The 24275-nt window shown below is 43.8% G+C and overlaps 1 protein-coding gene across 10 annotated transcripts in view; it reads left to right on the top strand.

Annotated features, from left to right (window-relative positions):
- Positions 1-1228: 1228 nt before the first annotated feature.
- The window catches only part of ENTPD6 (ectonucleoside triphosphate diphosphohydrolase 6), a 45845-nt gene continuing 22798 nt past the window's right edge, over positions 1229-24275 (top strand). For 4 of the 10 annotated variants that reach the window (XR_012015249.1, XR_012015248.1, XM_072793603.1 and 1 more), the window contains exons 1-4: positions 1253-1420; positions 17670-17990; positions 19815-19891; positions 23071-23214. Coding sequence is in view for 4 of the 10 variants with exons in the window: in XM_072793603.1 (XP_072649704.1) it covers positions 17699-17990; positions 19815-19891; positions 23071-23214 (513 nt within the window). In the remaining 6 variants the exon portion in view is untranslated. Of the gene's footprint in view, positions 1421-17669; positions 17991-19814; positions 19892-23070; positions 23215-24275 lie in introns of all 10 variants that reach the window. The other 6 variants (XM_072793606.1, XM_072793609.1, XM_072793604.1 and 3 more) reach the window with 6 other exon arrangements.

Genomic DNA, 24275 nt, shown 5'->3' with positions numbered 1-24275 from the left:
TGATGGGATGAGCACTGGGTGTTATTCTATATGTTGGCAAATTGAACACCAATGAAAAATAAACTTATATTGAAAAAAAAAAGAAAAAGGGCTGAGGGGACACATCCTTTACCACAGAAATTCTAAGAATTTCTCCTATAAGATATACCCACACATGCACACAATAATAGTCCTCCAGGATCCTGTAGCATTATTCATAATAGCGAGCAACTGGAACAAAGGACCACATGAGCAAACTGCTGTATAAAACAAATTTCAGCGGTTTGGCCCGGTGAAGGAGGGTAGCATCCGACCAGGTGCTCACGGTGACCACCTGCCGGGCGCCCACTCCTGGTATGTGCCTGTTGTCCCTCCATCCCGTCTGGTTGGTATCCACTCTGGTTAGCATCCACTCACTCTCACAAGTGCCACCATCCTGAGCACAGACAGGAGCAGAGAGTGGGTCAGGAGCCCGCTGAGTGGGTCAGGGGCCCAGGGGCCGGCTGAGGACCGCCCCAGGGTCTCCCCCCTCCTCCGCCTGCGAGTCCGAGGCCGCCCCACAGGAGGCACAAGCGCTGGCCACGGTCGCAGGCAGCCCAGCCGCAGGGCAGCGGGCACGCAGCTCCCGCCGGGGCACAGCCGCGGGGCCTGAGTGGAGGACATCTGGGAAGACCCACTCCCAGGACCCTTCAGTAAGCTGGGGCCTGCGTGGACGACTGACCCAAGTCAGGACCTGGCCACCTCGGCATCTCCTGTTAGAGTTAGGAGAATGGGGGTCGAGAACAGGAGATTCGCCGCGCACCTGTTCTGCCGTAGTTGCATTTTCTATCACTACCACCTTGTGGGGAGTGGGGGTGCTCCAGGTGTGCAAGGACCCCAGGGAAGTTCACGGCTGCTCAAGGTCGGGTGGTGAGGTCATGGGGGTAAGCACAGCACGCTCTGCCGCGCAGAGGGACCCCTAGAGCTGGGACAGGAGCGGAACGCAGCCGGCGGGGCCGCACTGCGGCACTGACGGCCCCGCCGGCCAAGACCTCAGGCCCAGCTGACCCCAGCAGCCGCCCCCTGACACTAAACCACGCCACCCAGCGGCGCGAAAACCACGGCCGCGCCTGCGCACCGGGGCTCCCCAGGCCCCGCCCACACGCCGCGCCTGCGCACCGGGGCTCCCCAGGCCCCGCCCACACGCCGCGCCTGCGCACCGGGGCTCCCCAGGCCCCGCCCACACGCCGCGCCTGCGCGGGCCCCAACGCCCGGCTCCGCCCTCCCCGGGACGCGCCGTGCACGTGGGCGGGGCCCAGGCTCGGGGATCCGCGGGCTGGCGGCCTGTGGGCGGAGGCCGTGGTGGCGCCGGCCCCGAGCTGGAGCTGCGAAGGTTCTTCGGTCGCCCTCCGGCTCCCGGGAAACGGAATTCCCTCCGCGGAGGGGCGGAGGGGACTGCAGGGTAAGGGCGGGCCGGGGGCGCGCGGGGCTGGCGGGGTACGCTGCGGGAGAGGGCTCGGGTGCGGCGGGTCGGGGCCGCGGGGTGCGGAGCCTTCCACCTGCCGGCTCCTCCGTCTCCAGCAGCGGGGCCCGCAGGCGCCTCAGGGTCGTTCCTGCCGTCCCGTCCGGGCTCCTGCAGTCGTCCCGGACCCGACTGTGCCGACCCGTGAGTGTCCTGGAGGCGGTGGGGGGCCGCAGGGACCCTGCTGACCTGCTGCTGCGCTCCTCCCCTCGGCTTGGCCGACCCGTTCCCAGCGCGGGGCCGGTTGCACGAGGTCCGGGAGGGAAAGGACGGGCGGCCCAGTGAGGGAGCCCGGGTAGCGGACAAGACAAGACCGTGTCCTCTGACAGGGCAGCACATGCAGGGACAGTAAGCTCTGGGATTGCTGTGCGACCAGGAGAGCGCACGGGGCGCTCGAGGTGGGCGCCAGCAGTGCTCCAGGGAGGGGCCCTGAGTGGACACAGCTGGACGCTGGGCTCCACGCCCTTCAGGAGAAAGCCCTGAAGAGTCGAGAGAGTAAAAGGGAAGGGAGAGATGAGCAGGGGGCCCTTGCGGGAAAGGTAGTTTATCTTAAGTCCAGCTAGGAGCCATAGAATGGTTTTAAAGGCTGGAAGAGGGGACCCCTGGGTGGCGCAGCGGTTTGGCGCCTGCCTTTGGCCCAGGGCGCGATCCTGGAGACCCGGAATCGAATCCCACGTCGGGCTCCCGGTGCATGAAGCCTGCTTCTCCCTCTGCCTGTGTCTCTGCCTCTCTCTCTCTCTCTTTGTGTGTGACTATCATAAATAAATAAATAAAATTTAAAAAAAAAAAAAAGGCTGGAAGAAAACCTGGATTGTTTTTGTAGATCATGACGGGCACAGCCCCGCATATCCCGGGCATCCACTCAAAAGAGGTAAGTCACCCAGAAGTTCAGGGTAGCTCCAGTTGTCCTTCCAGACACATTCCAGGATCATGCATACCAAGCCCCACATCTTCCATCCTTCAGGATCCTGTGTAGGTCATAGCCCATAGCCCCTCAGTGAGGGAATCTGAAACTTTAGGTTCCTTCGGACGGGTGAATAGCAACTGTGATTACAAGGGCTTTCTGACCCACTGCAAGAGCCATGATGGATGGGGGATGAGGGTTTGTCCTGGGGAGGTTGTTCTGTTGACCCTACCAATACATGAACAAGGTTGGGGGCGGGGAGCATAGTAGTATAAATCCAGGAATTGTTTTCTGTCCCACTCCCCCTGCCCTCATAAGCATCAGTTGTCTAATATGATGTCTCTCCCTTGTGGAACCTCACATGAAAAACCAGAGGGGGACAGCCATGTAAAGAGATCTGCAAGAGCTTCCCCGCCCACTCTGTCTTGTGAAAAGGAAACAACTGGTGGTGTTAACTGGGCTGACTCATGTATGTATCCTTTCTCCCCCCCCCCCCCCCCCCCCCGGAGAAAGAGATAAAAGCCCATTTAAACCTACCAGGAGAGTAAGTAGTGGTTTGTTAATGTTTAATTTTGGATAGGTTTTTAGCATATGTGGTGGTCATTTTGCATATATGGCTCTTTTATGTACTTAACTGAAAACCTTGAAGAAACTGGCCAACAGATTAGCCACTGATCCAAATCAGATAGAGCTTATGTTCCAAGAGCCACCTACCTTCCCCAGCTCCTAGAAAGCTAGCTGGGAGCAAGGCTTACCAAGCCAAACCTCTGTTGACCTTTGTGCCCCAGCCTACTCCCTATTCCCTGCCTGATAGCCTTGTTCTAGACTCTCTCTCTTTAAAGGACAAAAATCAAACTGAATAACAATTCAGGTCCTGAGTGGACCTCTAGGGAGGACCTGATCGACATATTTAGACTGTGGTGTTAGTGGTGCCCATGGAAATGCGATTTGCCCCTTCGTAAATTATCTTATAGTCTTAGTAGGTGAAACTGGCCTTTAGGTTTGGGCCTCCAGGTCATGGAGCCAGGTTGTTCCTGGCTCTGTGCTCCCTAAATGTTATTTTCTGTTTGGACTGTTTATGTTATGCTGAGCTTGTTGGTCTATAACTGTAACGATTATAGGCATGTAACTTCATGTATTTTTTTGGTTGTCTGAAGTAGTCTTAACATTAATAGAGAAAGTGAAGTGATGGAGCACATTTGATGTGGAGACAGAAGCCAGAAAGTCTTGTCTGTACCTTACCACATGCCAGCTGTGTGATTACAGACAAGTCTGTTTTCAAATATTCCTGGGCCTTGGCACTGTTGTATGATAATAAGTTGTTGCCTGTTGTGTGGTATAAGTGCCAGCCTTGTAAGCCTCTGCTAACAGGATATAGCTTATGTAAAGGATAATTTTTTTAGTTTAATAAAAAGCAACCTTTGCCTCAAAATTTGGTATATCACCTGTTAATCTGATCATGTAGGTCATGGTTCTTAAACTAACATTGAACAAGACAAAAGTTGATTATGTAAAAGGGTCTTAACAACTGTGCTGCACTGGCCCACTGGTTGCAAGGAACAGGAAAGCAAGCAAAAAAAAAAAAGAAAGAAAAAAAGAAGGGTCTTAACATCTTACACTGTCAGAATTGTAAGAAACATCTTACGCTGTCAGAGTTGTAAGATGTTAGTATTACTTTTGTGTTCTCATTGTTCATCCTTAGAAATAGCTGCTTTCAAACATTGTCTATAAATACCTTTTTGTTTAATGATCTCTTAGCGATGGAAAACTCTGGGATACAGTAACCTAATGAAAGGAGGCCTATGAGAGGACTAGTTCTAGAGTGAGTGCTAGATGCCTAGGATTGAGCATTCCCCAGGTTACATCTCAGACTCTGCTCGTTCCTGGGTCTTCTCTCTGTCCTTGATTTCTTCACTCCTGACCTTAGCTAATACCCCTTCGTGCCCAATTTCCCAGGTCCCAACCCCAAACCTGCTATCTCACAAGGGTCAGCTCCATTTCTGACCAAATGTCCTGCTGTCATTTCAAACTTAACATGCTGAAAACCTGGTCATTATTGTCTCCTGCCCAAATTGCCCCTTCCCAAATGCCTACTTCTGTTGGTGGCCATCATCTGGATCCTGAAGCATTGTTGATGGTTCCATCTTTCCCCGACTACAAGTGAGTTGCTAAGCCATCAGCTAGCCTCCTTTAACAGCAACTATTGACTGAATGGCTGCTGGGCTCTGGCCTTGTGTTGGGGTTGGAAGACCCAGGATGATGGAGCTGGCCCCTGCTAAACTAACTAGAGGGAAGGCTCAAATAAATAACTCCACATACTGCTTACTCAGGGAGTAGAAGTTTGTAGAGCACCAAAGAACCCAGGAGAGAAGCCTTTAGTTGCCAGGGTTCAGAGTGGCAGTAAGTATCTTGGGTAGATTTTATAGCGGTATGAAGAAAGAACCAGCAGAACACGATCTTTAAAAATATATATATATATATTTAAAGCAGAAGGAATCTCAGTAAAGCATGATCTGTTGCTGTTGTCAAGAGAGTGAGACAGGACTGAAACTTTGAAACCTTTGATGTGATGAGCGGGCTTCATCCTTCTCCTTCTCCCCCAACACTGCCTTTAGTCCTGTGCCCACAGAACTTATTTATGTTACCTACCTGGCCTCAGAGCCATTAAAGAATTTTTTTCTTGTGATAAAATATACATAACATAAAAATTACCATTTCAAATATACAGTTCAGTGGCATTCATTATATTCACATTGTCATACCATCACACTCCTCCATCTCCAGAACTTTTTCAGATCTTCCAAAACTGAATCTCTGCGCTCATTAAACTCTTCATTCTTCATTAATGCTCTTCATTCCGTGTCTTACCCCAACCCCTGGAACTACTATTCTCTCTGTCACTGTGGATTTGACTACCCTAGGTAATTCATATAAGGTGAATATTTATTGAGTTGTGACTGGCTTATTTCATTTAGCATAGTATCTTCAGGTTCATCCATGTTGTAGCATGTGTCAGTTTCCTTCCTTTTTAAGACTAAAAATCCATTGTGTGTGTACACCACATTTTCTTTATTCATTATCTATCAATGGACTTTTGGGCTATTTCTGTCTCTTGGCTATTATGAATAATGTGGCAGTGAACCTGGGTATGCAAGTATCTCTTCAAGACCCTGCTTTCAATTCTTTTTCTGATATATACCCAGAAATGAGACTGTTGGATCAATATGGTGATTCTATTTTTAGTTTTTGAGGAACCTCCATACTATTCTACAACTGTTTTATAATCCCACAGAGGTTCTAATTTCTCCACATCCTTTCCAACACTTGTTATTTTTGTTGTTGTTGTTTTTTTTAATATAGTGGCTATCCTAATGGGTGTGAGATGATACGTCATTGTGGTTTTGCACATTTTTTTAAAAGATTTTATTTATCCATGAGAGATGCAGAGAGAGAGGCAAAGACATAGGCAGAGGGAGAAGCAGGTTCCCTATAGGGAGCTTGATGCTGGGACTCTGGGATTCACACCCTGAGCCGAAGGCAGAAACTCAACCACTGAGCCACCCAGGTGTCTTGTGGTTTTACACATCTAATGATGAGTGCTGTTGAGCATCTTTTTATATTGCTTCTTGTCCATTTGTATATTTTTAAAGAGGTGTGTATCCAGATGCTTTGCTCACTTGTGAATTAGGTTGTTTGGTTTCTTTTGTTTGTTGAGTTTAAGTTCTCTGTATTCCAGATATTAATCCCTGATCAGATAAGATTTGCAAATATGTCCTCCCATCCTGTGTTGCCTTTTTTCTTTCTGTGGTTCGTGTCCATTGATGTATAAAGTTTTTAATTTTTTTGTCCCATTTTTCTGTTTTCACTTTTCTTGTCCTGTTCTTGCTTCTGGTACTCATCCAAAAAATCATTGCCAAATTTTTTTTTTTTTTTCATTGCCAAATTTAATGTCACAAAGCTTTTCTACTGTATTTTCTTCTAGGAGTTTTATAGTTTCAGGTTTTTTTAGTTAGGTTTTTGATCCATTTTGGATTGATTTGGGGTTAATTTCTGTATATGGTGTAAGATAAGGATTCAACTTCAGTCTTTTGTAAATGGATATCCAGTTTTCCCAGGAGTATTTGTTAAAGAGACTGCCCTTTCCCTCATGAACAGTCTTGGTACTCTTGTCAAAGATCATTTTACCATGTACGTGAAGGTTTATTTCTGGGCTCTCTGTTCTGTTCCATTGGTCTTTGTGTCTGTATACCAGTACCACAAGTTGTAGCTTTATAATATGTTTTGAACTCAGGAAGTATAAGGCCTCTAACTTTGTTCTTTTTCAAGATTGATTTGTAACTTGTGGTCCCTTGAGATTCCTTATGAATTTTAGGTTGTTTTTTTGTTTTTTTTTTTCCCTGTCTCTGCAAATAAAAAAAAAGGTTGTTTGGATTTTGATAGGAATTGCATTGAATCTGGGGACCACTATAGAAGTATTGCTGCCTTTATCAGTATTAAATTTTCCAGTCCATGAACAGATGATATCTTTCCATTTATCTGACACTTAATTTTCTCTCAGCTATGTTTTGTAGTGTTCAGGGTATAAATCTTTCACCTCCTTGGTTAACTCTATTCTTACGTATTTTATTCTTTTTGATGTAATTGTAAATAGAATTGTTTTCTTAATTTCTTTTTCAAATTGTTGATTATAATGGATAGAAACGACTGATTTTTGTGTGTCGATATTGTATCCTGTAACCTTATTGAATTTATTTGTGCTAACAGTTATTTTCCTTTCCAATGGAATCTGTAGGGTTTTCTGCATGGAAGATCATGTGATCAATGAATGGATAAGTTTACTTCTTCCTTCCCAGTTTGGATGCCTTTTATTTCTTTTCTTTCCTAATTGGTCTCCCTAGAACTTCCAAAACTGTGTTGAATGGAAGTGTTGGAAACAGACATCCTTCTTGTTCCTGATTTTAAAGTAAAAGTTTTCAGTCTTTCCATTGAGTATGATGTTAGCTATTGGATTTGCATATATGGCCTTTATTATGTTGAGGTAGTTTCCTTCTATCCTGTTTGTTGTTTTCATAATGAAAAGGTATTGGATTTGGGATCCCTGGGTGGCGCAGCGGTTTGGTGCCTGCCTTTGGCCCAGGGCATGATCCTGGAGACCCGGGATCGAGTCCCACATCAGGCTCCCTGCATGGAGCCTGCTTCTCCCTCTGCCTGTGTCTCTGCCTCTCTCTCTCTCTGCGACTATCATAAATAAATAAATAAATAAATAAATAAATAAATAAATAAATAAATAAATAAATAAAAGGTATTGGATTTTATTAAATGTTTTTCCTGCATCAACTGAAATGATCATATGGATTTTCCCCCTGTATTCTGGCATTTTTTTAAGATTTTATTATTTTTTTTGACTTATTTTCTTTAGAGAGAGAGTGTGTGTGTGTGTGTGAGCAGGGGGAGGAGCAGAGGGAGAGGGACAGGCAGACTCCATGCTAAGTGCAGAGTCTGATGCAGGGTGGGATTTCATGACCCCAAGATCATGATCTGAGCTGAAATCAAGAGTTGGGATGCTTAATCTACTGAGCCACCCAGGTGTCTCCTTTATTATGTTAATGTGATATATTTGCTTTGATGGGTTTTCAAATCTTGAACCATCCTTGCATTCCAGGAATAAACCCCACTTGGGCCCTTTGCTATTGAATTCAGTTTGCTGCTATTTGTCAAGGATAAATTACTTTTCATCTTGCATCACTATTCATAAGGAATAATGGTCTGTATTTTCATTTATTTATTTATTTATTTATTTATTTATTTATTTATTTATTTTTTGTATTTTCTTTTAGTGTCTTTGTCTGGCTTTGGTTTTAGGGTAATGCTGACCTCATAGAATGAGTTAAGAAGTGGTCCTTTCTTTTCATTTTTTGGGAAGATTTTGGAATTCTTCAAATGTTTGGTAAAATCAGTAGTGACCAACAAATCAGTATTCATTTGGTCCAGGGCTTTTCTTTGTTGGGAGATTTTTGATTACTGATTTAGCCTCCTTACTAGTTATAGATCTTTAGATTTTTTTTTTATTTCTTCATAATTCCTCTTCGTAGGTTGTGTGTTTCTAGGAATTTGTTGATTTCATCTAGGTTATCCAGTTTATTGGTTTACAACTGTTATAATACTCTCATTCTATAAAATCAGTAGTAATGTTCAGTCTTTTCATTTCTGATTTTAGTTAAATTTGAATCGTCTCTCTTTATTTCGTAGTGTAGCTAAATGTTTCAGTTATGGTGATCTTTTCAAAGAAACAACTCTTAGTTTCATGGACTTTTCTCTATTTTTCTATCTTCTATTTATCCTGCTTTAATTTTTATTGTTTCCTTTCTTCTAGCTTTGTGTTTAATTTGTTCTTTTTCGGGATGTCTGAGTGGCTCAGTTAAGCATCCAACTTTTGAACTCCACTCAGGTCTTGATATCAGGGTTGTGAGTTCAAGCCCCATTTTGGGCTCCATGCTGGGCATGGAGCCTACTTTAAAAAAAATAAGTAAATAAAAATTTAACATTTTTTAGCATAAATAAATCATTTGTTCTTTTTCTAGTTCCTTAAGGTGCACAGTTAGGTTGTTGGTTTGAAATTTCTTTTTTTTTTTTTTAAGATTTTATTTATTTATTCATGAGAGACACACAGAGAGAGGCAGATACATAGGCAGAGAGAGAAGCAGGCTCCATGCAGGGTGCCCCTTGTGGGACTCAGTCCCGGGACTCCAGGATCACACCCTGTGCCGAAGGCAGACGCTCAACCCCTGAGCCACCCAGGCATCCTGAAATTTCTATTTTAATGTAATCATTTACAGGTATAATATTCCCTATTGGTACTGCTTTCACTGCATTCCATAAGTTTTGATATGTTGTATTTTCATTTTCACTTGTCACAAGATATTTTCTGATTTCCCTTTTGATTCCTTTTATGACCGATTGGTTGTTAAAGAGTGTGGTTTTTAGTTTCCATATGTTTGGGAATTTTCCAGCTTTCCTTCTCTTGTTGACTTCTAGTTTTATTCCATCGTGGTCAGAAAATACACTTTGATTGTGATCTTTTAAAACATATTGAGACATAGTGTGTTGCCTGTTATGTCATCTATCCTGAAGGATGTTCCATGTGCATTTGAGAGGATCGTGTATTCTGCTGTTGTTGGGTGGTCAGTATGTGCCTGTCAGGCCCTCTTGGTCTTTATACTGTTCAAGTCTCTTATTGCCTTATTCATTTCTGTCTGATTTTTCTATCCTTTATTGAAAGCAGGATATTGAGTTCTCCTACTTTTATTGCACAACTGTCTATTTCTCCTTTCAGTACTGTTTGCTTCATATATTTAGGACCTCTGGTGTATATGTTTATAGTTATATTTTACTGGTAACAACCCTTTTATCATTATACAGTGTCTTTATTTTTTGTGATAGTTTTTGACATAGGCTCTGTTTTGTGTGATGTTAGTATAACCATTCTGCTCTCTTTTGGTTACTCTTTTCATGGAATCTTTTTTCATTCTTTTACTATAAGTCTCTATGGGCCCTTAGATCTCAGGTCTCTTGTAGAGGCATATGGTTGGATCTTGTTTTTTAATCCATTCAGCTACTCTCTGTATCCTGGTTGGGGAGTTTCATCCTTTTACATTTAAGTATTAACAAGAAAAGACTACTTTTGCCATTTTATTTTGTGTATGTCTTAGCCCTTTTTCCTCTCCATGGAAATCTTTAGTAAAAGGCGAAAGATTTATTTATTTTTATTTTTATTTTTTTTAAGGCGAAAGATTTACACTATGTGTCTTAGCCCTTTTTGTCCTTCATTTCCTCCATTATTGCCTTCCTTTGTATTTGTTTTTTTTCGTAGGGATAGTATTGATTCCCTTCTCATTTCCTTTTGTATATATTTCTAAGTTTTTTCTTTGTGGTTACAACAGATGTTACCTATAATATCCTTTTTTTTATATATTTTTAAAATTTTTTTATTTATGATAGTCACACAGAGAGAGAGAGAGAGAGAGAGAGAGGCAGAGACACAGGCAGAGGGAGAAGCAGGCTCCATGCACTGGGAGCTTGATGTGGGACCCGATCCCGGCTCTCCAGGATCGCGCCCTGGGCCAAAGGCAGGCACTAAACCGCTGCACCACCCAGGGATCCCCTATAATATCCTAAAATTATTACAGTCTATTCTAAATGTTATCCCAGCTTAACTCAAATTGCATATGATAACTGTTCCTATATATCTGTATGGTCTCCCTAATTTATGTTTTTGATGTCACAGCATTTGTCTTTTAAATCTCGAAGAAAATAAAAAGTGGAGTTACAAACCAAATGTATAGTAGTACTGGTTCTTGTATTTGTTCATGTATTTAACTTTACTGGAGATCTTTATGTTTTCTCATGGCTTTCAGTTACTGTCCTGCATCCTTTCATTTCAGCCTTTACCATTTGTTATAGGGCAGGTCTCTTGGTAATGAACACCCTCAGCTTTTATTTATCTGGGAATGCCTTAATTTCACCTTCATTTTTGAAGGACAGATTTATTGAATACAAAATTCTCAGATGACAGATTTTTTTTTTCTTTCAGCAATTTGAATATATAATTCCACTGCTTTCTGGTCTCCAAAATTTCTGCTGAGAAATAAGTTGGTAATCTTATTAAAGATCCTTTGTACATTTCTCTAGCTGCTTTCAAGATTCTCTCCTCCCCCCAGCGGCCCCCCCCCCCCCCCCCGGCTTCGCAGCCCCCCCCCCCCCCCCCCCCCCCCCCCCCCGGCTTTCACCAATTTGATTATAATGTTTCTCAGCATGAGTCTCTGGGGTTACCTTTTTTGGAGTTCAACCATTATTTCTGTTTCTCTTCTCTTCTGAGACTCCTATAATGTGCCTGTTGGTCCCTTATGGTGTGGCATAAATCCCTTGGGCTCTGTTCGCTTATGTCTTTTACTCCCTGCACAAGCAGGGGGAGCAACAAGTAGAGGGAGAGGGAGAAGCAAGCTCTGTGCTGAGCAGGAGCCTGATGTGGGGCTTAATCCTAGGACCCTGAGATCATGACCTGAGCCGAAGACAGACACTTAACCAACTGAGCCACCCAGATGCCCCTGACTCAGTAATTTTAATGACATATTCAAGCTCACTCATTCTTCTGCACAGATTTGCTGTTAAACTCCTCTCATGAATTTTTCAATACAGTTACTGTACTTTTAAGCCCCACAATTTGTTTGGTTCCTTTTTACAATTTTAATGTCTTCATTGATATTCTTATTTTGTTGTCCTATATCATTTCCTAATTTCTTTCAATTTTGTGTTTTCTTTAGCTCTTTCAGCATACATAAGACATTTGTTTTAAGTCTTCATCTGGTACATCCAATGCCTGTGTTTCTTCCAGGACAGTTTCTGCCACCTTTTCTTCCCTTTGAATAGGCCATCTTTTTCTGTTTCTTTATATGCCTGGTGATCCTCTTTGTCATTGAAAAATTGAGCATTTGAGAAAACAGCCACCTCTCCCAGTATTTGCAGACTTAGCGGGGTATATCTGAGCCTTGGAGTCAGCCCAAGGCAAAGGCTTAAGATCTTCTCAGGATTTTTCCTGAACATGTGTTGTATGGGCCTATGTGTGTTAGCTTCAATTCCCTCCGTATATTATGGCTGCTTTTATTATTTTAAAGATTTTATTTATTTGACAGAGAGCATGAGCAGGAGGGAGGAGCAAGGGGGGGAGAGAAGCAGACTCCCTGCTGACCAGGGAGCCCGATGCAGAACTTGATCCCAGGACCCCAGGATCATGACCTGAGCTGAAGGCAGATGCTTAACCCACTGAGCCACCCAGGTACCCAGTAGCTGCTTTCAAATGCCTTAATTTTTCCAGCGGTTTCAGTCATGCTCCTTCTGTTGTTTCTTCCCTCACACACACCCCCAGCCTTTTCCCCAAGCATGTGTGGGTCTGTGGTCACACTCTATCACAAGAAAGTCTGCCTTCCATAGTTTTCCCCCATCTGAGCTCTGAGTTCTAAGTAAAGCAAAATAGACCTCTTTCAGGCAGCCCCAAGACAGGTTAGGATGTTGCCCTGTTCCCTTCAGTTTGATGGAAGGAGATGGACACTGGGCTGCTGCTGCCATTAGACCGTACTGTGTAGGGAGGAGTGTGGCAAGGGTAGATGAACACCACAGAACTTCCTACCATTCTGAATGTGACTTCTTGGTTAGGTATTTGCTTACAGATCTATAGGTCTTTGTTTTTCAGAATTCATAAAATATTTTAGCCAGTCCTAATTTTTTTTAACATTTCCATAGGGTAACAAGGAACCCCCCCCCCATTCCACCATCTTGCTGACATCCTCTCCATTAAAGGATTTGAAATGGGGACTTTTCTGTGTGTCTGGAAACAGTATGGGAGGTAGACGGCGGTAGAGGAGCATCCTCTACCCTTCTAGATTAGGGCCCGTGTTCTCAACTGAGTTACAGTGGCACAAACAGGGTAAGTCTCTGCCTTTGGAAGTTCATAGCCTAGAGGGTGACATGGACCTTTAGGAATTAATCCCACAAACTCTGGCATTGTTAGAGATTGTAGAGATGCCAGGTCAGAGGGGGGAAGGAAGTACAGAGAAAGCATAATGGGGTTGGGAGCTGTTCAAGTTGTGAGTGGTTGGGGAAGGTGGGGACAGTAACATTTCAGGTGAGCCTTGGGTAGGGGACAAGTTTGGCCTGGTTGGTGCAAGAACATTCTGGGAATGGATAACAGTGTGTGCAAAGGGCCTGAGGCAGAGAGGAGCTGCGTTCTAGGGACGGAAGGAGACACTAGGTTCTCAAAGCACTGTGAGCAAAGGCTAGAGAGGTGACAAAGCTATAGAGGCTGCTAAGGAGCTAGGCCCAGCCAGGGGTACGACATGATCCTGAGAGCAGTAGAAAGCCCCTACTATGTTCGGTGAGACCCAAGAAAGGCCCAAAGTCTGGTATGAGCAGGTGCAGAAGGAAGCTTACTGCATGGTCTTGCCAGCAGAGCCATTCCCCCAGCCTTGTGCATAGCAGATGCTCAGGGAGGGATGATTGGTCCTACCCCCTGTCCTAGTTCGAGGGGTAGGCCACTGGAGAGGCCTGTCCCGTAGGTAGGAACACAGAGACAGCCAAAGGTTTGGGCAATGCTGGTCAGGTCTGAAAGCATCCAAATATGCTGCAGGGCTAGATCCTGGAAAGGAACAGCCACAGAAGGCCTGGACTCTCTTCTCCCTTGCCCTTGCCCCAGGGGCTACTTTCATTCCATTTCTCCTCCGCCCAGGTGCCCTTGGGATTGACATGAAGAACCACCACAGGCGTGACCTCTGCACTTCTAGCCCTGACCCTCCACAGAGAGTGCAGTCACACTATCTTCCAGCATTCCTGCCCATTGCTGTCCCTGGTTCCAAGGGGATATATTATTTCCCACTGCCCTGCTGTCAAGCCAGCATTCAGTATATTGTTCTGTGTGTCCTCTTCTGGGCACGTGACACATCTCGTTATATCTCCAAACACTGTCACATGGTGGCTTTCAACCTTACAGATGAGGAGACTAGCCCCCTGTGAAGGTTAACTTGCCTGTGGTCACATGCTGCTGTGGGCAGAGCACGAACCCCTGCCCTGCTTTTTATTTTATTTTATTTTATTTTATTTTATTTTATTTTATTTTATTCAATTAATTAACATATAATGTATTATTAGTTTCAGGGGTAGAGTTAAGTGATTCATCAGTTGCATGTAACACCCAGTGCTCATTACATCATGTGCCCTCCTTAATGCCCATCACCCAGTTACCGCATCCTTCCAGCAACCCTCAGCTTGTTTCCTGTCATTAAGAGTCTTCTATGATTTGTCTCCCTCTCTGATTTCATCCTGTTTTATTTTTTCCTCTCTTCCTCTAAGTTCCTCTGTTTTGTTTCTTAAATTCCACCCATGAGTGAAATCATATGACAGTTGTCTTTCTTATTTCGCTTAACATGATACCCTCTAGTTCCATCCATGTCATTGCAAATGATCTCATTTTTTTGATGGCTGAGTAACATTCCATTGTGCGCATGTATGTATATGTGTGTGTGCATGTGTGTATGTACATATACATACATACACATATATGTACCACATCTTCTTTAGCCATTCATGTGGACATCTGGGCTCCCTCCATGGTTTGGCTATTGTGGACATTGCTGCTAGAAACATTAGGGTGCAGGTGCCCCTTCAAATCACTGTGTTTGTACCTTTGGGGTAAATACCTAGTAGTGCAATTACTGGGTCATAGGGTAGCTCTATTTTCTTTTTCTTTCTTTCTTTTTTTTTTTTTCTTTTTTAAGATTTTATTAATTTATTCATGAGAGACACAGAAAGAGACAGAGGGAGGCAGAGACACAGGCAGAGGGAGAAGCAGGCTCCATACAGGGAGCCCGACGTGGGACTCAATCGCCAGCCTCCAGGATCACACCCTGGACTGCAGGGGGCGCTAAACCGCTGTGCCACTGGGGCTGCCTGGTAGCTCTATTTTCAACTTTTTGAGGAACCTCTATACTGTTTTCCAGAGTAGCTGTACCACCTTGCATTCCCACCAACAGTGTTAAGAGGGTTCCTGTTTCTCCATATTCTTGCCAACATCTCATCTGTTGTTTCCTGAGTTGTTAATTTTAGCAGTTCTCACTGGTGGGATCTCATTGGGGCTTTGATTTGTATTTCCCTGATGCCGAGTGATGTGTAATATTTTTTCATGTGTCTCTTGGCTATCTGTATGTCCTTTGGAGAAATGTCTGTTCATGTCTTCTGCCCACTTCTTGACTGGATTAGTTATTATTTGGGTATTGAGTTTGATAAGTTCTTTATAGATCTTGGATACTAGCCCTTCATCTGATGTCATTTGCAAATATCTTCTCCCATTCTGTAGTTGTCTTTTGATTTGTCTACTGTTTGCTTTGCTGTGCAGAAACTTTTTATCTTGATTAAGTCCCAACAGTTCATTTTTGCTTTTGTTTTCCTTGCCATTAGAGACATGTCTAGCTGAGGTCAAAAAGGTTGCTGCCTGTGTTCTCCTCTATGATTCTGATGGATTCTTGTCTCACATTTAGATCTTTCATCCATTTTGAGTTTATCTTTGTGTATGGTGTAAGAGAGTGGTCCAGTTTCATTCTTTTTACATGTGTCTGTCCAATTTTCCCAGCGCCATTTATTGAAGAGACTGTCTTTTTTCCAGTGGATATTCTTTCTTGTTTTGTCAAAGATTAGTTGACCAGAGTTGAGGGTCCATTTCTGGGTCTCTCTTATGTTCCAGTGATCTGCGTGTCTGTTTTTTTTGTGCCAGTACTACACTGTCTTGATGATCTCAGCTCTGTAATACAGCTTGAAATCTGGCATTGTGATGCCTCCAGCCCTGGTTTTCTTTTTAAACATTTCTCTGGCTATTCAGGATATTTTCTGGTTCCATACAAATTTTAGAATTATTTGTTCCAGCTCTGTGAAAATGTTGATGGTATTTTTATAGGGATTGCATTGAACTTGTAAATTGCCTGGGTAGTATAGACATTTTCACAATATTCATTCTTCCAATATGGATTGGAATGTTTTTCCATTTCTTTATGTCTTCCTCAATTTCTTTCATAAGTGTTCTATAGTTTTCAGAGTACAGATCCTTTACTACTTTCATTATGTTTATTTCCAGATATGTTATGGTTTTTGGTGCAATTTTAAATGGGATTAATTCCTTAATTTCTCTTTCTTCTGTCTCATTGTTAGTGTATAGAAATGCAACTGACTTCTGTCCATTGATTTTATATCCTGTCACTTTGCTGAATTACTCTCTGAGTTCTAGCAATTTTGGATTGGATCTTTTGGATTTTCCACATAGAATATCATGTCATTTGCAAGAGTGAGAGTTTGACTTCTTTGGCTGTTTAGATGCCTTTTATTTCTTTTTGTTGTCTGATTGCTGAGGCTAGGGCTTCTAGTACTATATTGAACACAAGTGGTAGGAGTGGACATCCCTGTCATATTCCTGACCTTAGGGGAAAAGCTCAGTTTTTCCCCCTTGAGAATGATCATTGTGGGCTTTTCATAGATGGCTTTTATGTTATTGAGATATGTTCCCTCTACCCCTGCACTGTGGAGAGTTTTCATCAATAAAGGATGCTGTATTTTGTTAAATGCTTTTTCTGCATCTATTAAGAGGATCATGTGGTTCTTGTCCTTTCTTTTATTAACATGGTGTATCACATTGATTGATTTTCAGATGTTGAACTACCCTTGCAGCCCAGGAGTAAATCCTATTTGGTTGGGGTGAATAATCCTTTAAATGTTGTAGCCAAATCCTATTGGCTAGTATCTTAGTGAGATTTTTACATCCATGTTCGTTAGGGATATTGGTCTGTAACATGTCCTGCTTTCAACCTGGCACTTTCCTGTCTCCTTATTCTAGGAGTATCCACTCCACTTACCATAACTGACAGAGTGAGGGATGGACAAACAGATGGACTTTCCCCAAGAATAGGGGATCCCTGAGTATCAAGTACCCTGCTTCTTGTCCTTTGAAGCCTCAGGTTCCAGCATGGTTCCAGAGGCTGCTAAGAAAGCTTGAATGAATGTTTTCTTTTGGGGGTGTGGGGGGCATTGAATCAAAGTTAGTGGTGCTGAGTTAGTTCTTTTGCTACTCGGGTAGGATTTTCATAGACTTGGAAAGCATACAGGCATCGTTTCCTCCTTGGCAGAGTATGCTACATGAGAGAAAAAAGACATCTCCTGTGAAACTTCCAGGAAAATGAGCTGCGTTTCTCAGACGTGGCTGGGCTCTCTGTCGTCTCCAAGGGATGAAACTTGAAGCCTTTTAGGAAGTGAATACCTGTCATAGAAGAGAAAGCAAGAATTGAAAGAGTGGATTGGACATGTGTTCTTGTACCTTAAAAGATTTGGGGACAGCATTTAGATGTGGCTTTTTAAAGTGGCAACAAGTCCCAAAGCAGCTTGTCTGTAACACCACTTGTAGGGGACCAGGCTCAGGCCTTGGTTGTGGGTCTGTGCCCCAGGTCAGCCCCTCGAGGACTTAACACCTCAAACAAGTTATCTACTCTTTGTAAACCCCGTTTCCTGCTCTTTTCTGTAAAATGGGCTCAAACCTTCTGGAAGCATTTTGAGGATCAAATGAACCTTCTGATTCCAGGGAGAACATCCAGACCTGTTTCTGGCTGAATGTTTTATCCCTGAGCACAGGGACTTCTGACTTGCCCCAGAAGCTTATAGCCTGACATGTTTTTCCTGCTCCTCCTCCCTTTCCACCAACAGCTGCGACACAGTCCTCAGCAGACAGAGAAATGAGAAAAATACCAAATAATGGGAACCTGAAGATGACAAAGGTGGCGTACCCCCTGGGGCTGTTCATTTGCCTGTTCATCTATGTTGCCTACATCAAGTGGCACTGGGCCTCCGCCACCCAGGCCTTCTTCAGCATCACTGAGGTGGCCTCGGGGGCCCGGAGGGGCCAGCAAGCTCACAGCCTCCCAGGAACAGCTGCACGTGGTCACGAGGTTTTCTATGGCATCATGTTTGACGCAGGAAGCACTGGCACCCGTGTCCATATCTTCCAGTTCACCCGGCAGCCTGGAGGTATGCTGGGCAGAAAGCCTTGGCCATTCACTACTTGGTTCTCCTGGCTCATGGCAGAGCTCTTGGGGTCTCTTCCACTTATAGACAGTGGTTTCTTAGTGGGTGGGCTGGGTGACCTGCCTTGGACTTACTTGGGAGCTTGTCAAAAATGCAGGTTCCCAGAGAGGCTGGCTCAGCCTTGGGTTGGGGCCCAGGAATCTAAATATCTCAGGAGCCTCAGACTGTCCTTACTCACACTAGTGTCTGGTGACTGCCTAAGGCCAGCTGAGATCCCCAAGGGTGTTCTGGCCTGTCCTGTCCCAGCATTCAGCAGCAATTCAGGTGGCTGGGATCATAACATAGGCCGGAAGCTGCACTGGGAGAATTTAAGGCAGGAAGTTGCCCCGACTAAAGCTTGTATGAGGCAGAGTCTGGGAAAGTCATGAACTAGCAAGGACCTGGGACCTAGGCTGATGTGGTGCTGCCCAGTGGGTCCAGTCAGAGGGGGGGTTGACAGATGAGAGTGGCCTCAGCAGTGAGTGGGGAGCTGGAGCTTGAGCCTCATTATAACCTGAAGGTAGGGGCAAGACTTCTGGCAGGAGGGAGGAGGGAGTTTGTATATGCTCTCCTGAGCTGCTCCTCTGGAGACATCCAGCCACTGCCCTGCTTTGTATGTTGTCCCTTCTCCTTTTGGTCTCCTTTCCTGGCCCCTGGTACCCTACAGCCTTGAGGGTCATCCTCTGGCTTCTGGCCATGAGTGTCCCACCCCCGCTCGACTGCTCAGTAGGTCCACTGGCCGCAGCTGGTTCTTTGTCGACCCTCGATACCTTTTGAGTAGACACTGAGCTGGTGCAACAGATTCCGTTAGTCACTCTCTCCTAAGCTGTCATACATGTCTTATTTACTTTTCATCTGCTTTATTTTTTAACTCAGTCCACTAGTTAAATTTTTTTTAAAAGATTTATTTATTTATTTATTTATTTATTTATTTATTTATTTATTTATTTATGATAGACATAGAGAGAGAGAGAGAGGCAGAGACAGGAGGAGGGAGAAGCAGGCTCCATGCTGGGAGCCCGACGTGGGACTCGATCCCGGGACTCCAGGATCACGCCCTGGGCCAAAGGCAGGCGCTAAACCACTGAGCCACCCAGGGATCCCCCCACTAGTTAAATTTTTATATGCCAGACCTACCTACTTTCAAAAGTGATTTTTAAGCTTTTAAGACAACTTGTCAGCATGTAATCCTTTAATAGCTGTGTTCTGATGTTATATCTCCAAAGAAATGTCCTTTCAAAAAGTTCTGTCCCTGATTTTTCCTCTTGGGTCTTCATGTCCAGATTTGGGTCAGCATCCCTTGGCCACCAGTGTGCCTCTGAACACTCCCGTGCTGTATGCACATGGATTCAGGCCCCTCATAACTTAAGACACTTCTTTAAAAAAAGAAGAGAAAAATACATGTTCTTTAGAACATATACTATGTCCATCCCAGGATAGAGAAATAACTTTTATATTTGTGGTTTGGATCATCTACCCTGCTCCTCTGTTGATTTAATGAGAATTAACCATGTTAAAATTTAGCAGTTTAGATGGCTATAATTTTGTATGTAAATCATAGCTCAGTAAAGTTTTTTTTTTTTTTTTTTTTAACAGTTCTGACAAAAGCATCGGGTAGAACACTCATCGTGTTTATTTGAGCTAAAGAGGCAGCATTCCAGTCATGCTAGGATTGGTCTGATTTCAGATGTCTGCCTTTCAAAAGGGTCTAACCATAATTGCATTTATTCACATATTCATGTATATGTTCATAGCTGTACTTTTTTTTTAAACATGTTTTCTCCTTAGAAACTCCCACTTTGACCCATGAGACCTTCAAAGCACTGAAGCCAGGTCTTTCTGCTTATGCTGATGATGTTGAAAAGGTAATAATTTTGTCTCATGTCTTTGTGTTCTTCAGATTTGTCTTCCAACTGTGCAGTTTGTTAAAGCCAACTCCCTTTCTCTTGAGTACGTAGGCCTTCTTCACAGAGGAAAACATCTCTGATGGTGCTGCTCTGGGACATTTCCTGCTATTTAGGGTGGTCACATGAGGGAAACTGGTACAGTGCATGAGGCACTGACTGCTGTCTCTACACCAGGCATGCCACCCAGAAGTCTCAGTGCCATTCAAAGCACAAAGGCTACAAAGTGGCAAAAAGCAATATTTGAGAGTTGAACCTGTTTTTGTTTCAGTTCCTCCAATTGAAGATGACAAAAGTGACTAAAACAAAAAAATTGAAGTTAAAAATGTATTATGGAAAATCCACAAAACCAAATAAGTGTAAAAGTAATTTACTTAAACTGTCAAATAATGATTTTCATAAGTTTGTAGCTTTTATACTTCTCAAGTCCTTAAAGCTTACAGCTGCACTAATACAGGACACCTGTATTAGTATTTCTGCTAAGGCACTGATCAAACAGACCAGGTAGTAATATAGCTATAAGTTCCTTTTGATTCAAGCGTGTCTTAAAAGCCAATACATCGGGGTGCCTGGGTGACTCAGTTAAGCATCTGCCTTCAGCTCAGGTCATGATCCTAGGGTACTGGGATCAAGCCCCACCTTGGGCTCCCTGCTCAGTGGGGAGTCTGCTTCTCATTCTCCCACTGCTGTCTCTCTCTCTCAAATAAATAAAATCTTAAAAAGCTAGTACATCTTTTTTGCCCACAGGTTCATCTTGATCTCAGACAGTGAAGTCATGGCCTGCTTACCTGTGGCTTGGTTAAAAAACAAATTGGAAACAAAAATCGTGGGATGCGTGGGTGGCTCAGTGGTTGAATGTGCCTTTGGCTCAGGGCATGATCCTGGATTCCCAGGATCAAGTCCCACATTGGATTTCTTGCATGGAGTTGCTTCTCCTCCCTCTGCCTGTATCTCTGCCTCTGTTTTTGTGTCTCTCATGAATAAATAAAATCTTTAAAAAAAAAAAGAAAAAAGAAAAATTGAAATGAGTGATGCTAGAGTAACTATAAGGTAACACATGAGTAAATTAGATAGCTTTAGAATAAATTCATAGGATTTTTTAAATTATACTTGTAGGCAGTACACATTCAAGTGGGACATATTTCACAGCTTCACAAAGCAGATGGTGTGAAGTCCCCTCCTGTTTCAGTCTCCCCAAAGAAGGCTGAGGTCCCCAGTTTCTTATGTGTCCTTCAAGGGTTAGTTGACATACCTGTGAGCAAATGCATCTAGTCTTCCACCTCTTTATCTTATATACATAATAGAGTGGCATTCACATTGTTATGTTACTGGGCTTTTGTCACTCAACAATATAACAGATTATTATCAGAATGTGAAGAGCCTCCTTGATTTTTTTTTTTTTTTTTTGGCAATGATATTGCAGTGTGTGCGGGTTCATTGAATTTATGGAACCAGTCCCCTCCTGAAGGATGTTCAGATAATATCTAATGTTTTACTGTTAAAGGTATAGCAAAGGCTATAGTTGGTCACCTTATATGAACTTCATTACCCACACATGCTAGGGCATCCATCTCAGATGAATTCTTAGAATGAGATTCCTGAGTAAAAGAAATGTATGTTTTCTCCTTGGACAGACATTGCCAAATTGTTCCCATAGCATTGTACCTGGTGGTGATGTCCAGGGGAGTCACAGCTCATCTTTACCAAAGTTGTTACTCACCTCTGCACTGACACACAGGTCTTAGCCAGCTTTAGGATCCCAAGCGTTCTGGCAGGTATAAATGATTCCTCTGGGATTTTCACCGTGAGGAACCCCAGAATTCATTCATGATGTCCAGGGGAGTCACAGCTCGTCTGAGGTCACCAGTGGGGTTCTGGTTGCCAGAGTGTAGAACAACAGGACTCTTCTCTTTTTTAATAATAAATTTATTTTTTATTGGGGTTCAATTTGCCAACATACAGAATAACACCCAGTGCTCATCCTGTCAAGTGCCCCCCTCAGTCCCCGTCACCCATTCACCCCCACCCCCCGCCCTCCTCCCCTTCCACCACCCCTACTTCGTTTCCCAGAGTTAGGAGTCTTTATGTTCTGTCTCCCTTTCTGATATTTCCTACCCATTTCTTCTCCCTTCCCTTATATTCCCTTTCGCTATTATTTATGTTCCCCAAATGAATGAGAACATATAATGTTTGTCCTTCTCCTATTGACTCATTTCACTCAGCATAATACCCTCAAGTTCCATCCACGTTGAAGCAAATGGTGGGTATTTGTCATTTCTAATGGCTGAGGAATATTCCATTGTATACATAAACCACATCTTCTTTATCCATTCATCTTTCAAGGACACCGAGGCTCCTTCCACAGTTTGGCTATTGTGGACATTGCTGCTAGAAACATCGGGGTGCAGGTGTCCCGGCATTTCATTGCATCTGTATCTTTGGGGTAAATCCCCAACAGTGCAATTGCTGGGTGGTAGGGCAGGTCTATTTTTAACTCTTTGAGGAACCTCCACACACTTTTCCAGAGTGGCTGCACCAGTTCACATTCCCACCAGCAATGTAAGAGGGTTCCCTTTTCTCCGCATCCTCTCCAACATTTGTGGTTTCCTGCCTAGTTAATTTTCCCCATTCTCACTGGTGTGAGGTGGTATCTCATTTGGTTTTGATTTGTATTTCCCTGATGGCAAGTGATGCAGAGCATTTTCTCATGTGCGTGTTGGCCATGTCTATGTCTTCCTCTGTGAGATTTCTCTTCATGTCTTTTGCCCATTTCATGATTGGATTGTTTGTTTCTTTGGTGTTGAGTTGAATAAGTTCTTTATAGATCTTGGATACTAGCCCTTTATCTGATACGTCATTTCCAAATATCTTCTCCCATTCTGTAGGTTGTCTTTTAGTTTTGTTGACTGTATCAACAGGACTCTTCTTATGTGTCCCACCATGCTCCACAGCCAGGGGTGCTCTGTGCCAGCCTGGGCTCTGGGCCCCTCCAACACGCAGCACCACTTAACTCATTTTCTGCCAATTTGGAAAATTAGAAGAAAATGTATTTATAAGTTGATAAAACCAAAAGAGTTGGTAGAGCATTTGTGACCCTGTATGCTGAACTTTGACAGACCCTACTTTTACCATATTCACAGAGCACTTCAGGAATTCAGGAATTACTGGATGTTGCTAAACAAGACATTCCTTTTGACTTCTGGAAGGCCACCCCCTTGGTCCTCAAGGCCACAGCTGGTTTACGTCTGTTACCAGGAGAAAAGGCTCAGAAGTTACTGCAAAAGGTGATCTTACCTGTTTCCCCCTGGGGTGGGTAGCTTCTGATACCTGAAAACACCAAAGATTCAGCCAGTGTCTGAACAGTCCAACAGGCTATGTAGAAGCTTCCTGAAGAAGAAAATACATCAGAATGTTAACAGCAGCACCTTTAGCTCTTCCTGTTTTCTAGAACGAACTGGTGTTGTGTAATAACAGCAACTTTGTTTTAAGAATACACTGAAGCCTTTTGAAAGGCTTCCTTCGGTGCAAAGACTAGATGCTTATAGAGGGCCATGGAAGCCCAGGTTCCTGCCGCCTCATCTCCAGCTCTCCGTGTTCTCATGGAAACTTCTTTTGGTTTCTGGTTCTTCTTTTGCTCTGATGCACAAATATAACTACTGAGGAGGCCTTTGCCCTTCTTCTGCCCAGGTCTAGCCCTCACCTGGCTGGGATTGACACCAGGCAGCCCTGCAGAAGGGTTCTATTTCTTACAGGTGCCTGGATAGTTCTTACTGTCAGGCAAATGAGGGAAACTGCTTTCAAAAACACGGTCCCTCTCATGCTCTGCACTGTTTTTAAACTATGCAGCCGCTAAATGATGTATTGTTGCATATTGATCAGGATCCCTTGTGAGAGTTACCCTTACATGCTCAGGTCAGAGCGTGGGCCATAGTGCGATTGAGATGTGCAGATACCAAAGGTTCTTTGTGTCAGTACTTGCTCAAAATGGGGAAGCAAAGGCACCCAGAGGCAGCTGCTCACTGCTTTCACCTCCCTGCTGCAAGGTTTTCCTGGGTCCCAGGCTGAGCTCTGCCTTGAGGGGTTTCCAGTGCCTCATCTCCAGTCTAAAGCAAGGCAGTGTTTGGGGGCCCAGCACACTCAAGGTGCCCCTGAGCTCTTCCAGCCCAGTGTGGCTCTAAGGCAGGGCTCTTCAGAATAGCATCTACCTCTGCCAGCACAGGCAGTAGATAAGGATACCACTTGCATAGGACTACAGAACTATAAAAGAAAAAAATGAGCTTTGTTATTTCACAGCACCAGCTAACGCCCTCTGCTGTTTTGTTACGATCTGCTAAGAGCACAGTGT

This window comes from Canis lupus, chromosome 22, assembly GCF_048164855.1.
Source record: "Canis lupus baileyi chromosome 22, mCanLup2.hap1, whole genome shotgun sequence".
Lineage (NCBI taxonomy): Eukaryota > Metazoa > Chordata > Mammalia > Carnivora > Canidae > Canis > Canis lupus.
This window is presented reverse-complemented; position numbering and strand designations above follow the sequence as displayed.